This window comes from Plecotus auritus (genome assembly GCF_963455305.1).
Source record: "Plecotus auritus genome assembly, chromosome: X".
NCBI classification, from domain to species: domain Eukaryota; kingdom Metazoa; phylum Chordata; class Mammalia; order Chiroptera; family Vespertilionidae; genus Plecotus; species Plecotus auritus.
The window spans coordinates 82,822,126-82,838,009 of NC_137784.1; the positions used below are offsets into that span (position 1 = coordinate 82,822,126).

General features: G+C 44.2%; 1 protein-coding gene across 1 annotated transcript in view; it reads left to right on the top strand.

The window, feature by feature from the left end:
* Positions 1-9,170: 9,170 nt before the first annotated feature.
* Positions 9,171-15,884, top strand: part of TBC1D8B (TBC1 domain family member 8B) — a 92,948-nt gene continuing 86,234 nt past the window's right edge. Inside the window, exon 1 of the mRNA XM_080653328.1 lies at positions 9,171-9,483. Within this exon, the coding sequence (XP_080509454.1) occupies positions 9,354-9,483 (130 nt within the window). The 5' untranslated portion in view covers positions 9,171-9,353. The remainder of the gene's footprint in view (positions 9,484-15,884) is intronic.

The following is a 15,884-nucleotide window of genomic DNA, read 5'->3' on the forward strand; positions in this document are numbered from 1 at the left end:
GTTATTGGCAGGCCCTTTGACCTCCAGAGATAAATATTCATTGTATTCTACCTAATTCCGTGAAATGTTTGAAAAACTATACCTACTAGTTCTTAACTTCTTTATAAAGAACCATAGAATCTCATGAATGTGAGACATTTGTGGACCTCCTAGATTTTAATGGTTAGCATAGTGCATAAAATAGAGTTTAACATAAATAGTTATTGGGGAGGAACCAAGATGGCGGCATAGGTAAACACATGAAATTGCTGCCTCGCACAACCACTTCAAAACTACAACTAAAAGACAAAACAGATATCATCCAGAACCATGGGAAGGCTGGCTGAGTGGAATTTATACAACTAGAAGGAAAGAGAAAAGCACACTGAGACTGGGAGGAGGTGCAGAAGTGAAGTGCAGAGGTATGGAGGTGCGCACCGAAAAGGGCTGGCAACTGGATATGCTGTTGTCTTTTTCAATTGGGAGGGAGATACAAGCTCCCAACTGCTCTGAACTCCAGTTCCAGGTGAGACTCTGGGGACCCAGATTCATAAGGGGAGAAACTGGACTGTCTGGCATTGGGCTGGAACACGAGGGCAGCTTTCTCTCAGAGGTGCTTGCAGCGATCATTGTTCCTGCACAGTGCCTCGGGACACAGAGACCCGGGGACATCTTCGGGGCAGGGCTGATGGTCAGCCATTGTTGTTTGCTCTGCCCTGGTGATTCCCTGAGACCCCACTGCACCCAATTTACAACCCCACCCAAGCTGTGTGCAGAGGCTTTTGCATATGAATGACCTGGCCCTTTGCAATCTGAAACCTAACGCACTGCAGCTGGGTCAGAGAGCCCCAGAGTCTCCAAAAGAAGGCCCAAGGCTCGACAGCAGCTTGCATTGCTTCACAGCTGGGCCTCATCTGGGCACCTCCAAACCCCAAACAAAGAGGAGGAATTTGCAGATCTCTCTGTAGCTGCTGCTGGGTGGCCTCAGGCAGTGGCTGACTTTGCACCTCCTTGGAGATCCAAGAGCCAGCGTACCCAGTGATCAGAGTGAGACCATCCATATTACAATGCTTCACATCCATAAGAGACAGACTCAGGGGTCAGACTCAGTGAGTGCCAAAGCCCCACTGAAGCAAGTCTTGCCCCATAAGGGTGTCTCCAGCACAGAAGTTCTCCCATCATAGACACAACTGATCCTCACAGCCAAATGGCCTTGAGGTCAATTCCTCCCAGTGATACCAACAACAATCAAGGCTTACCTACAACAAGACTGTTCACACAGCCCACAAAGGGGTGCACCAAGGGTGTCCACCTCAGGTAACTGGGGAGGCTGAGCCACTGGGCCCTATAGGACATCTAGCACACAAAGCCACTCTATCAACACAGGGAAGCAGCCAAAATGAGGAGACAAAGAAACAGGTCACAAATGAAAGAAATGGAGGAAAGCAAACTACTGGATATAGAGTTCAAAACGTCCGTTATAAGGTTACTCAAGAATCTCCTAGAAACCTCCGAGAAATTTAGTGAGACTCTCAAGGATATGAAAAAGGACCAATCAGAAATTAAGCATACACTGACTGAAATAAAGAATAATATACAGAGATCCAACAGCAGACTAGAAGATCCCAAGAATCAAGTCAAATATTTGAAATACGAAGAAGGAAAAAACACCCAACCAGAAAAGCAAAAAGAAAAATGAATCAAAAAATATGAGGATAGTGTAAGGAGCCTCTGGGACAACTTCAAGTGTACCAACATCTGAATTATGGGGGTGCCAGAAGAAGAGAGAGAGCAAGATACTGAAAACCTATTTGAAGAAATAATGACAGAAAACTTCCCCTACCTGGTGAAAGAAATAGACTTACTAGTCCAGGAAGCGCAGAGACCCCCAAACAAGAGGAATCCAAAGAGGGCCACACCAAGACACATCATAATTAAAATGCCAAGTGCAAAATACAAAGAGAGAATATTAAAAGCAGCAAGAGAAAAACAGTTAGTTACCTACAAGGGAGTACCCATATGACTGTCAGCTGATTTCTCAACAGAAACTATGCAGGCCAGACGGGAGTGGCAAGAAATATTCAAAGTGATGAATAGCAAGAACCTACAACCAAGATTACTCTACCCAGCATAGCTATCATTTAGAATTGAAGGTCAGATAAAGAGCTTCACAGATAAGAAAAAGCTAAAGGAGTTCATCACCACCAAACCAGTATTATATGAAATGCTGAAGGGTATTCTTTAAGAAGAGGAAGAAGAAGAAAAAGGTAAAGATAAAAATTATGAACAACAAAGTGACAACAAATACATATCCATCAACAAGTGAATCTAAAAATCGAGTGAATAAAAAAATATGATGAACAGAATAAACTGGTGAATATAATAGAATCAGGGGCATAGAAAGGGAGTGGACTGACAATTCTCGGGGGGAAGGGGTTTGGGGGGTGCGGGAATAGACTGGACAAAAATCATACACCTATGGATGAGGACAGTGCGGGGGGGGGGGGTAAGGGCAGAGAGTGGGGTGGGAACCGGGTGGAGGGGAGCTAGGAGTGGATAAAGAGGAACAACTGTAATAATCTGAACAATAAAGATTTATTAATAAAATATAGTTATTGGCAAGTTCTCCTCCAACTGATATCTCAGTTCTCAACTACTGCGTTAGAAAATTTTAATAGGCATGACTTGATAAAATCCATTTTTTTTTAAAAAAGCAATTTAGTCAGCTAAAATTCATTAACAGAGCATATTTTTAAAAAGATGCCTAGCCCTAGACAGTTTAGCTCAGTGGATAGAGTTTCGGCCCACGTACTGAAGGGTCTTGGGTTTGATTCTGGCCAAGGGCACACACGTTGGTTGCAGGTTCCCCAGCTCTGGTTGGGGTGTGTGCAGGAGGCAACCAATCGATGTGTCTCTCTCCCATTGATGTTTCTCTCTGTCTATCCCTCTCCCTTCCACTTTCGCTAAAAAAAAATCAATGGAAAAATACCCTTGGCTGAGGATTAACAAAATAATAAATAAAAAGATGCCTATATATGTCTTAATGAAAATGTGACTAATCACTTCCAATTTGTTGTACAATTTTATTTTCAAATATACAATTTGTTTTAAATTAGTGCATCTAAAACTTCAGTGTGCCACATATTAACTGTGAATCTTGTTAAAATGTACACTCTGTTTCTACAAGTCTGGAAGGGAGTCTGAGATTATGAATTTCTACTAAGATGCTGGGTGATGCAGGTGTTGCTGATCTGGGATCCCTGTTTTGTGTAGCAAAGCCTTAAATGGTTCTCCTCTAGTAGTGTATCTCCTATTTTGAATCTTACTGCTTCCAAAGCTGCTGCAGACTGTAAAGTATCAACTAAGCTTATGAAATTCATTTCAAATAAGTCAGTAAAATCTTCAGAGTCAACCTTAGCTTTTCCATGGCACAGGGCTTAGAATTGCTATCTGGGGTTTCCTAGTACATTTTTTACATAGGTACTTGAGGCTATGATTTTCTAGTAGAAGCCTGAATCTGCTGGAAGACTGACCTCTAGATAAATGTGGTATTATCCATCTATGCATGGTATACTATTGTACCATAATTTTGTGGCTTAGATCAGAAAATAAGAATGGAAGCAAACAGATGAGTTGGAAACTATTAAAATAGTATAACACCGTGTTCGGCAAACTGCGGCTCACGAGCCACATGCGGCTCTTTGGCCCCTTGAGTGTGGCTCTTCCACAAAATACCATGGCCTGGGTGAGTCTATTTTGAAGAAGTGGCATTAGAAGAAGTTTAAGTTTAAAAAATTTGGCTCTCAAAAGAAATTTCAATCGTTATACTGTTGATATTTGGCTCTATTAACTAATGAGTTTGCCGACCACTGGTATAACAGGAAACTGATGTAAAGCTCATCTGAAGCGATAATAGGAAAATGCGATGGACTTATATAAAAGAAGTACAGGTTTGTGTGTGTGTGTGTGTGTGTGTGTGTGTGTGTGTGTGAGAGAGAGAGAGAGAGAGAGAGAGAGAGAGAGAGAGAGAGAGAGGAGGTGGCTTGAGTAAAAAGTTTAAGATTAAAAGTTTAAGATTATTCCAAAGATGTTAGCCTGAGCATCTTTTTTTAAAAATATAGTTTTATTGATTTCAGAGAGGAAGGGAGAGGGAAAGAGAGATAGAAACATCAATGATGAGAGAGAATCATTGATTGGCTGCCTCCTGCACGCCTCACACTGGGGATCAAGCCTGAAACCAGGGCTTATGCCCTGACTGGGAATTGAACCATGACCTCCTGGTTCATAGTTCGATACTGAACCACAGAGCCACGCCAACTGGACAGCTTGAGCATCTTGGTAAACAGTGGTGTAATGACCTATGAGAACCTAGTAGAGAAACAATCTTGGGCAGGGGGGATATTGGAGGGAAAAACTTTGGCTTGAACATGTTGTATTTGAGGTATTTATAACCAACATGCATATACTGTATAGTATAGTGTCATGGTTTGCATCAAACAAATCTAGATTCAAATTCCAGATCTGCTATTTATTTAGCTACTAGAGGCCTGGTGCACAAAATTTGTGCACGGGGGGGTGGGGGTGTCCCTAAACCCAGCCTGCACCCTCTCCAATCTGGGACCCCTCGAAGTATTTCCGACTGCCAGTTTACAGGGATCGGACCTAAATCAGCAGTTGGACATCCCTCTCACAATCTGGGACTGCTGGTTCCTAACTGCTCACCTGCCTGCCTGCCTGCCTGATTGCCCCTAACCACTCTTCCTGCTGGCCTGCTCACCCCCAACTGCCCCCTGCTGCCGGCCTGCTTGCCCCCAAATGCCTCCCCACCAGCCTGATCACCCCCAACTGCCCCCCATGCCAGTGTGCTCACCCCCAACTGCCTCCCCTGTTGGCCTGCTCGCCCCCACCTTCCCTCCCCACTGGCCTGCTCACCCCAACTGGCCCCCTGCTGGTCTGCTCACCCCAACTGCCCCCCCCGCCCGCCTGATCACCCCCAACGACTCCCCCACTGGCCTGATCACCCACAACTGCCGCCATCCTAGCCTGATCACCCACAACTGCCCTCCCCTCTTGGCCTCTAACTGCCTCTACCTCAGCCCCACCACCATGGCTTTGTCCAGAAGAACGTCCGGAAGGTCTCCTGGAAGGTCTCCCAGTCTAATTAGTATAATGCCCTTTTATTAGTATAGATGGAGGCCTGGTGCATGGGTGGGGGCCGGCTGGTTTGCCCTGAAGCGTGTCCTGGATCAGGTTGGGGGTTCCCTTGGAGCATGGGGCGGCCTGGGCGAGGGGCTTGTTGTGGTTTGCAGGCTGGCCATGCCCCCATGGGATGAGGGTCCCTGCTGGGGGTGCCTGGCCAGCCTGGGTGAGGGGCTGAGGGCTGTTTTCAGACTGGCCACACCCCCTTCAGGGTGGGGGTCCCCACTGGGGTGCCTGGACAGTCTGGTTGAGGGGCTGATGGCTGTTTGCAGGCTGGCCACACCCCCTTCAGGGTGGGGGTCCCCACTGGGGTGCCTGACGAGCCTTTGTGAGGGGTTGATGGCTGTTTTCAGGCTGGCCAAGCCCCCAGCAGGGACTATCACCCCATGGGGGTATGGCCAGCCTGAGTAAGGGCCTTTTTTATTTCCAGCACCTCCTTGAGCTGAGGCCAGGGCCAGCTGGAAGCAGGTATCTGGGATTTATTTATCTTCTATAATTGAAACTTTGTAGCCTTGAGCAGAGGCCAGGGGCGGCCAGGGCAGACAGGAAGCTTGGCTTCCTCCATCGCCAGGGGCAACCCAAGCCTCCTGCTCGCTCCAGCTCTGTGGCCGCTGCCATCTTTGTTGGGCTAATTTGCATACTCGCTCCTGATTGGCTGGTGGGTGTAACAGAGTGATGGTTAATTTGCATGTTTCTCTTTTATTAGTGTAGATATGATTTTAGGCTAGTTACTTAACTTCTTTGAGCCTCCTGTTCCTCATCTGTAAAATAAGGATGTAAAAATGTGTATTTATTAATGAGGATTAAATCTCTCTCTCTCTCTCTCAAATTTCTATTATAGTATCAGCAATGATATCTAAAGCAATTTGTAATTCCAGTCCTTCATCCCTAAAATAAAATTACATTAATATACACAATTGAATATTAAATAGAGTGACAGGCTCTGTTTTTTTAGATACTTTTGGAAAAATATTTTGATTTGCAAAGGCTTGAAATATAATTTATGATAAAGTCAAAATTTATATCACAGGAGTAATTTAATTTCAAAAAATATTTCTTTACATAATCAGTGAAATGGTTACTAAAGCAGGAGCTCTCTAAATGCCCCTATTGAACTAAAAGTGGGCAACATGTGGGCATATTTTGTGGAGTTGCAGAATAAAGAGGCAGAGGAACCATCCAGTTCTGGACAGCCCTTGCCACAACCCTAACCTTTAAGGGTATTAGGAAAGAATGTGGTATGATCAGAAAGGAAATGAAAAAGGGAAGGAAAGGTAAAAAAAAAAAAGAAAGAAAGAAAGAAAGAAAGACACCTCACATCTCTCTACATTTGCTACATTTACTGATCTTTCACCAGGAAAAGGAATTATTTTCCTTAGTACACATCTACACATCAACATTGGATAGACTTCTTCCCAGGGATACATTGCAGTTTGGAATCTGGGTAAACTGCCTCTTCCCACCTCTCCAGAAAGCTACCATGGGACTACTTCCTGCCTTTTTAAAAAAAAATCATCTTTATTGTCCCCTTTTTCCCTCCCATTGACCCTTGCACCCCACACCACCCCCATACAGCACGATTGTTTGTGTCCATGGGTTATGCATATTCTATATAATAAAAGGCTAATATGCAAATAGACTGAACAGCGGAACAACCGGTCACTATGACGTGCGTTGACCACCAGGGGGATGTGTGCAGAAAATGGTGGGCGTCAGCTGCAGCGAGATGGTGGAGCAGGTGAGTGGGGGCACCAGACCAAGGCTGGATGCTGGTTGCTGTCATCAGGGCAAGCCTCTGGTGGTTACTGAAAATTCTTTGCTCCTGTGCACCACGATCCCACCCAGTGCTCACACCTGCTGCTGGCGCTGGTCCCGCTCACACCCACTACCAGCACTGGAGCCGCTGATCGCACCCGCTGCCAGCACCTGGTGCTGGCCCCAATTGCTTGGCGCTGTCATTGGGTGCAAGCGGCAGCTGCTGGCCACGATCGCCCCTCAGGGCTTCTCCACCTCCCCCTGCTCCTATGGGGCAGCAGCCGCCTTTTGTACCTGCTGTTGGCACCAGCCCCAATCGCTTCGCGCCACCATCAGTGGGAGCAAGCGGGGCCAGCGCCATCAGCATGTGGGAGCGGGGCCAGCGCCATCAGCATGTGGGATTGAGGCTGCCAGCAGACAGGGGACCAGGGGCCATGGCGGGAGGGGCTGGGCGGGGGCACGGAGGATGGGCCGAGACCTGCCCCTGTGCCCACTGCAGCCTCGCGGCCCACAGTTCCTTTCAAGGTGCACGAATTTGTGCACTGGGCCCCTAGTCCTATATAATAAACCCCTAATATGCAAATTGACGGAACGGTAGAACAACCAGTCGCTATGACATGCACTGACTACCAGGGGGCAGACGCTCAATGCAGGAGCTGTCCCTTGCTGGTTAGTGCACTCCCACAGGGGGAGCGCTGCTCAGCCAGAAGCCGGGATCATGGCTGGCAAGCTCAGTGGCAGTGGTGAGAGCCTCTCCCACCTCTGTAGCAGGCAGGTGGTAAGGCGTGAGAGGTCCTGGACTGTGAGAACCCTGGACTGCGAGAGGAATGTCTGACTACAGGCTTAGGCGAACATCCCCCAAGGGCCTGGGACTGGGAGAAGGTGCAGGCTGGGCTGAGCGCCCCCCCCACCTCTGCCAGTGCACAAATTTCATGCATCAGGCCTCTAGTATGCATATAAATTCTTTGATTAATCTCTTCCTGCCCCCTCTTACTGCCTTTTCATAAAAGAGAATTGCAAATTGATCCTTTTCTCACCCCCAAGAAAAATCTGCTTGAAGTACGTGTCTGTCTCCCTTGAGCTGGCCCACATCTTGAGACGTGTAAGCCACAGATGCTGCTCCAAGGCAGAGTTCTTTGGCTCCTTGACTTGGCTTTGGGTGTGCCCCACCCCATTTTCTTAGCCAAATGGCCTTGAGGCTTCTTCTCAAAATAGCTTACCAAGAGTTCCTAGTTATTTTGTACATTTTCTCCTAATTCCTTCCTTCTTATAAACCTGTCCTCACTTTTAGTGCACTCTAATTTTGGTGGGCTTAGTTATCACAATAAATAAAAAGATCCCTCAAATAATTCCTCACTGCAATGTTATGCAAATCACTGAACTCATTCGCTTTAGTGTTTAAGCAGATGTGTATTATGGCCATGGTACAAAGAGGTGAAGGCTGTCCTAAAAGGATTTTTTTTTCTTAAAGAGCTTAAAAAAGAAAAAAATATATTACTCATAAATTGTTTAGATCCTGAAAAGGAAAGTCTACCAAGACATTTTGTGGCTGATTACGGTAGTTAAATAAACTGATTGGGGAGGCAGTGGGGGAAGGAAAGGGCGCACTCCGTGAAGAAATGGGTGGCTTCTGGATATTTTATAGTCTTCCTGTAAGGGTAGAAAGAGCTTTCTAAGGAAGGTTTTGAATTAGACAAGAAATCGTATGACTACTTACTGGGTGCCCTTCGATAAGCCCTCTCACCCATCTGCACTTTATTTACCTGCAGAATGAGGAATAAAATCTACTTCGCAAGACTTCTATACGGATTGCATGAGAAAATGTACGCGAAATCTCCTTAGTACTTAGTAAGAGTTCCTTAAAGGTTAGTTGTTGTTACTACTGCTTCCGAGAATGGGCCATTCCTTACTCCACAATTCCAGAAACTTTGTTTTCTGTAGTTTAACAACCTCGGTTGTAAAAGGATGAGAAGAAGAAACACTTTTGTATCTAAGACTCACTTATTTGGACAAATAAACAAACAAACCCCGCTTTAAATTTTAGATATGCAAAATACACTTAACTGGTGGCGGGACCCACTTTGAAAGCACCCCCACTCAGTTCTCGCTCCAGGGGATTATGGGAAGTGTAGTCCCGCGTTCCAGTGGGATGAGTACAGAAAAGCGGGTAGGAAACTACAATTCCCAGAAATGAAGCGCGACTATTTCCCTGTCCGGAGGTAGCGCTGTGGGAGGGAATTGGCGATCTCGCTGCCTACGTGGGAGAGGAGGGTTGGGGGAAGTGTGGAAAATCTGAATCTGAGCCACTGCTGCCTGAAGAAGATTTGGTGGGAGGAAAAGTAGAAGGGAAAAGAGGGGTGGAAGGTGAGGTGAAGAGGGGATTTAGGTCGCTGCTCACGGGCGGCACAAAGTTCTTGACGATGTGGCTGAAGCCTGAGGAGGTGCTCCTGAAAAATGCGCTGAAGCTGTGGCTGATGGAAAGGTCCAATGACTACTTCGTCCTGCAACGGCGTCGGGGCTATGGGGAAGACGGCGGAGGGGGATTCACAGGTAAGTTGTGGCCACCCTCACCCGCCTCCGGGCCGTGGTCGCTGTACTTAGAAGGTGGTGAGGAGAACAGTTACTCGTCGCCACCCACCTCCGGATCCTAAACCCTGGGCGGAGGACTGGGGTTCTCCCCCCGCCACCACCTTTGCATTGCTCTCCTCGAGTCCTGAGAATGCATCCCTGGATCTGCAGTTGCTCTTTGGATGGGACAGCGAAAGGGAGGACGGGTTCTTTCTGAGGCAAAGTACCTTCCCTGTCGCTTCTCATGGGGGAGGGGGCTGATGAGTGTTAGACCTGCACGCATCGCGTTTAGGCTGGTGAGCGGGGCCAATTCGCAGTTTTGGACTTAACTATATTCACAAAATCCCTATTGATAATCACTACCCTGAGGAGTGTAAGTGTGTGTGGGGCGGGGGGAGTGGGGAGGCAGGGAGGATGGTGAGAAAGGAAGGAGCCCCATCAACATTCAGAAGGACTGGCTTCGAATGAGAGAGTAAGGAGTGAGGGGAGGGCGAGGGAGAGGTCTACCAAATTGCTGACCTCTCCCAATTTAGCATCTTTTACTTTGTCTGCAAGGTTTCAATCCTTGGCTCCCCTCTCTAAGTAACCATCGCAGTTTACTTCTGTCTTGAGTGCTTGGTGCTGCTCTTTCTTTCAAAGCCATGATTGTAAGCAAACCAATTAAACCAACGGAAGTTTTAACTCTTCCTGCCTAATCCATCTTGCCTTCAATTCTTTGATTTACAAATCAAGAACTATTCATTGGTCAAGTGCTTAAAGCCACCAAAGAATTTGATTTTCAGACCCCACCACTGGGGTAGGAGCATTCAAAGTTTTGGACATTGCTAAGACCAGAGCTCTTTTTTTTTGGTGACACATTCTAGTTTGGTGTTGTGGCCTTGAAGTGGTGGACCAGGTTTAATTTAGGCATTGTGAGTAGCAGAAAGAGGGAAGAATCAGAAACTCTGCCTTTCAGTCCCATTCGAGTTTCTTGTTAAATGGCATTTGACAAATCAATTTTTTTCATTTATTCAACCGTAAGTGCCTACTAGGTGCCTCATGGAATGCCAAGGTACAAAGACCTAAGATTCAGTTCTCTGCCTTGCAGTGCTCATAATCCTCATAAGTGGGAGAGGGTCTGGTTAAGAGGAAGTAACCAGTAATCCAGGCAAATTATAATTATAATCAGTAACTAGTAAACCAGCTAAATTATAATTAGAAACAAATAACTGAAGGGTTGAATAAAGATTCCTGGAGGAGATGACATTGCTTTTCCTCTTCTGCAAAATGGTGTTTATCTCACAGAGTTGAGAGGATAAAATGAAAGCTAACAGGTGCCAAATCAATGTATGTTGTTAAGATGTGTACTGCTATTTCCTTTTTTCAAGCCACACCCAGTGTGGAAATAATTTTGAGTTTCTACAAGGACATTTTAAAAAAAATCTTGCAAGACCTATCTTATCCAGCTTCTAAAAAGGCTCTTTTGAAAATATGGCAAAGAAAATTGCCTCATTAGATTAACATTTTTTTTTTAGTTTTCTGGTTTTTAAAAGTTGCAAGTGTTATTTCTCAGAGGAATCTTTCCATTTAACAGATACATATATTTTACATAGGTTAAAATTTGAGAATCAACCTTCATCATTACCCAGTGATGTAATTCATCCTCTTAGTCTACTGAGAACAAGTAAAAATATATTTAAATAGATCCTTACAACCCTGTGTTACAGCATAATATTTTGGTTCCCAATCATTCTGTTTGACCAGAATTTTTCTGATGTTCTTGCCCACATTTACCCATATTAGGAAGTGTATTTTGCTTTTTACAACCATATTCCTGAAAAATAATAGGCAAGTCATTCTTGAGAATCCAATTACTGTAATATATTAAATGGCTTTTTACTTGTTGCACATTTCCTTTAAATGCTCACTCCTTGTTTTCTGTGTTTGATTTTTCATTTGACATGTTTTCTTAAAGCATAGACCAATTGCACCAGTTTCTTTGTCCCATCCACTTTCATTTACTCTTCCCCATATCTCTAGAATAATAGATTTGTCTGAAGAAACGAAACAAGATTTCTACCACACATGTATGTTGAGAATATCCATAGCCAAATTTTTGTGGTCAATTTATATCTCTGCATGATTGTTTTACTTGTGGATTTTCAAGATGCTTGAAATTACCAAGTGAGAGCTGCCACTATATTTCATGTAAATTAAACAATGGGTAAGAAAGGAGCAAAGAGATGTTGTTTTTGTTAATCCTCACCTCACAAGGATATTTTTCCATTGATTTTTAGAGAGAGTGGAAGGGAGGAGGAGAGACGGAGAGAGAGAAACATGGATGTGCCATCAATTGGTTGCCTCCTGCATGCGCCCTAACCCAGCCGTGGGCAAACTACGGCCCGCGGGCCGGATCCGGCCCGTTTGGCTGTTCTATCCGGCCCGCGGAGCCGAAAGAGCGGAGGGTTCTCTTGCTCTCCCCTCCACTCCTTTACTTTGAATTTTTATTAGTTCACACAAACACTCCATCCATGCTTTTGTTCCGGCCCTCCGGTCCAGTTTAAGAACCCATTGTGGCCCTCGAGTCAAAAAGTTTGCCCACCCCTGCCAGAGCCAGGAATTGAGCCTGCAACCAAGGTAGTGCCCTTGACGGGAATTGAACCAGGGACTCTTCATTCGCGGGCCCATGCTCTATCCACTGAGCCAAACCAGCTAGGGCAAGAGGTGTTTGTTTTTGGGGGGTGTCTAGAGCTAAAGTGTGTGCTGATTTTCATGGCTGCTCAATTACCTTATTCTTACTAAAATTGTGAAGCCAAGAGCTTTGCTGTGCTTTACTACAAATCCACATGTGGATTAGCTCCCACAAAAGTTTGACTATGTGCCAGCATAAGCTTGCCTTTGTCCATTTTGTTTGCTAAAATCCAGTGTTATATCCTACTCCTTTAAAAGATTCATTTATACATTTTGTTTAATGAAGAAAGATAATGACCATCTCAAAATGTTAATAGTTGTACTATCTTTAAGATTTCATTTCTTTGCCTTTAATAATTGGCAGTAACCACCAGCAATGTAATGACTTTTACTGTGGAGTTGGCGACTTTATTTTTTCTAATAATGGAATTGGAGCAATAGAGAACCCTAGTATGGTTATAATAGGAGACTAATTTGTAAGATAGAATTCTGAGGTCCTTTTTAAAATTCTGAAACACTTTTGGAGGATCAGCTGTGTCTACGCTGGGAGAACTTCTGTGCTGGAGACACCCCTATGAGACAAGACTTGCAAAATTGCAAAAGCCTCTGTGCTCAGCTTGGATGGGGCAGAGTCTCAGGGCTGAGCAGGCAGCCTTGGCTTCCCATCAGCCCTGCCCTCTGAGGCCCCTGGGTCTCAGTGTCCCTCGGTAATCGCTGCAAGCACCTCTGAGAGAAAGCCGCCCTCGAGTTTCTCCCACTGCCAGACAGTCCATTTTCTCCCCCAATGAATCTGGATTCCCAGATTCTCGCCCGGAACTGGAGTTCAGTGCAGTTGGGAGCTTCAGTCTTCCTCCCGCTAGAGAAAGCCAGCGGCACACTCAGCAGTCAGTTCTTTCTGCGCACACTTGTGCGTGCACCTCCAGATTTCTGCCTTTCGCAGCTCCCCTGAGTTTTCGTGTGCTCCTCTCTTTTCCCGACAGTCCAGACTCCCCCTGTATGAGTCTGGGTCCCCAGGGTCTCGCCTGAAACTGAGGTTCAGTGCAGTTGGAACTGGAGTTCAGTGCAGTCAGGAGCTTCAGTCTTCCTCCCGCTAGAGAAAGCCAGTGGCACACTCAGCAGTCAGTCCTTTCTGTGTGCAGTTGCGCGCGCGCCTCCAGACCTCTGCCTTTCGCAGCTCCCCTGAGTTTCCGTGCCCTCCTCTCTTTTCTCAACAGTCCAGACTCCCCCCGTATGAGTCTGGGACCCCAGGGTCTCGCCCATAACTAGGGTTCAGTGCAGTTGGAACTGGGGTTCAGTGCAGTCGGGAGCTTCCGTCTCCCTCCTGCTAGAGAAAGCTAGCCAGGCACTCAGCCGCCCGTCCTCTCCACGTGCGTGTCTCCATACCTCAGCCTTTTGCAGCTCCTCTGACTCTCCGTGTGTCCTTCTCTTTCCTTCTAGTTGTAGAATTTCCACTCAGCCAGCTTTCCTGTGGTTCTGGATGATGTCCGTTCTGTCTTTTAGCTGTAGTTTTGAAATTGTTGTGCGAGGCATCAGTTTAGGTGTTCACCTATACCACCATCTTGGTTTCTCCTCGAGTAAGATGTTAAGTAACATTTTCCCTAGTAATTACTCTTCTCATGTTGTACATAGAAATTGATTTGGAGTAGTAACATTATGTCCAATATGCAATGATATCACTGTAAAAGCAAAACACTGCTAGTTAATAATTCAAGAATTTTGGTATGATGATGATTGTGCATTTGCAGTTTATAATCAGAATAATGTACAATAATTAGAATAAAATATCACAGTAGCATTACTTTTTGATCTACAATTGCCCAAAACCTAGAAATTCTCAAATAGAACTTTTACAGATGTAAATATCACTTGTTGTCTTACTGAGTGGTATTAAAGAGTACATATAACTTTAGTTATCTTAGTTATGTTTTTAAAAACATAATAATTGAAGAAATAAAGATTCAGCTGGTGAAATCCCATGCTTCTATTGTACAGTAGTAGAACGACTATGGCTGTAAAGTAAGTTAAAAATTAATAGCATAATAAAGAGCACTATAATGTTTACCATGTTGTATAGCTATGACATGGATTTTACATTACCTTTGTGTTAGAAAATTTGCCCAGTTTTCCACCTCTTGCTGCTGCTATATAAGCACAAAAGGAAATGTAATGGAACAAGATATATTCACTCAACAGATAACTACAGGTGCCTTCTAAAAACCAAACACTTTTTTAAGTGTTAGCAATAACAACAGTGAGCAAAACAAAATCCCTGTTCTTATGGAGCTAACATATTAGTTGAGGAAGGCAAATAAACAAATAATGTATTATATGGCTGGTGGTGATGAGCGATATGAGGAAAAATAAAGTAAGGTATAAGAATAGAGAGGGTATTTTAGAAAAATTTGGTCTGAGAAGGCTTATTAAGTGATATATGAGCAGAGACCAGGGGGACTAGAATATATGAGCCAAGCAGATATTTGGGAGCAGAGTGAATATATATATAATTTTTCTAGGAATTTTACTGTGAAGGAAAGCTGAGAAATGGGTGGTATCTGGCTACTGTGCTGGATGTTGGGTATACAGTGTTGAATAAAACAGAAAGTGTTCCTACCCTCACACAGTTTATAATCTGGTGGGACAGACAGTTAATAAACAAGTAAGCAAACTATATAATTACTAAGGTTGTCAATAATATTAGCCTGGTTTTGGTAGCTTCTAAATAGTCACGAATAAGGGGTATTTGAAATCCCAAAAAACATTTTTCCAAGGCCAGCTCTGGTGTAAAGTATGATGATAAGATGTCCTGTTAAATGATACAAAGATTTCCTAAAAATAGTGGTTAATAACAATAGGTGGTATTCTGCTGGCAGAATTCCAGTGTGACATCTGTGGCACAATTTGCCAAAAACCAGTTTGGATTGTTTTTGAATTAAATCAGCCATCTATGAGCACTAACAGTATCTGGGATGGGATGGGAAAGGCATTCTAAGTGGGAGGAATAATATTATAGTACAAAAGCCAAAAATGGCAGTTGTTGGGGACTTAGCAGTTATTCCATATTCATTTACTTGTGATTGAGAATATGAGAATCAAGAGATAGTGCCCTTAGCAATTAGAAAACGTTAAAGAGCAATGACCTCATCTATGGAAAATGGAGACCTGAGATAGAAAATTAAAGGGACCTGAAAATTAAACCTTTGTTATATTTGTTCTACTACTCTTTCCACTCCAGCCTAGGTGGTCTTGTTTTTCTCCCTTCCTCCAGTAAAAAGAAGTGAATTTTTAAAACAAGGGATAATCACATTTGTTGATTTTTATCACTATAATTGTTGTCCTCTTGTTTTAAACTTACCAAAATAATGGTCAGCTTTAGTTTTTCTAAATAATGTTTTTAAAGTACTGTACTATATATGAATTTATTCATTTGTGGCCACACTTGCTTATTGCTTTGCACCTAGGGATTCAAATGCTGTCATTTTCTTTAGTTTCTGTGGGGCTACTCTTTTTGTACATTATTCATCAAGTCTTAAAAGGTAAGAAGATGCTATAAATAAAGATGGTAACAATTCTCATAGTTCCTTATGTTTTAATCTTTAGAAATGTAACTAGGTTTGATTGATAATTCATGTATTCTTTCCCCACCCCTCCCCCATGCTATTGTAATCTGCCATTTTGGGTATCAGTTACTTCACTAAAATATTTTTGTAAATCCT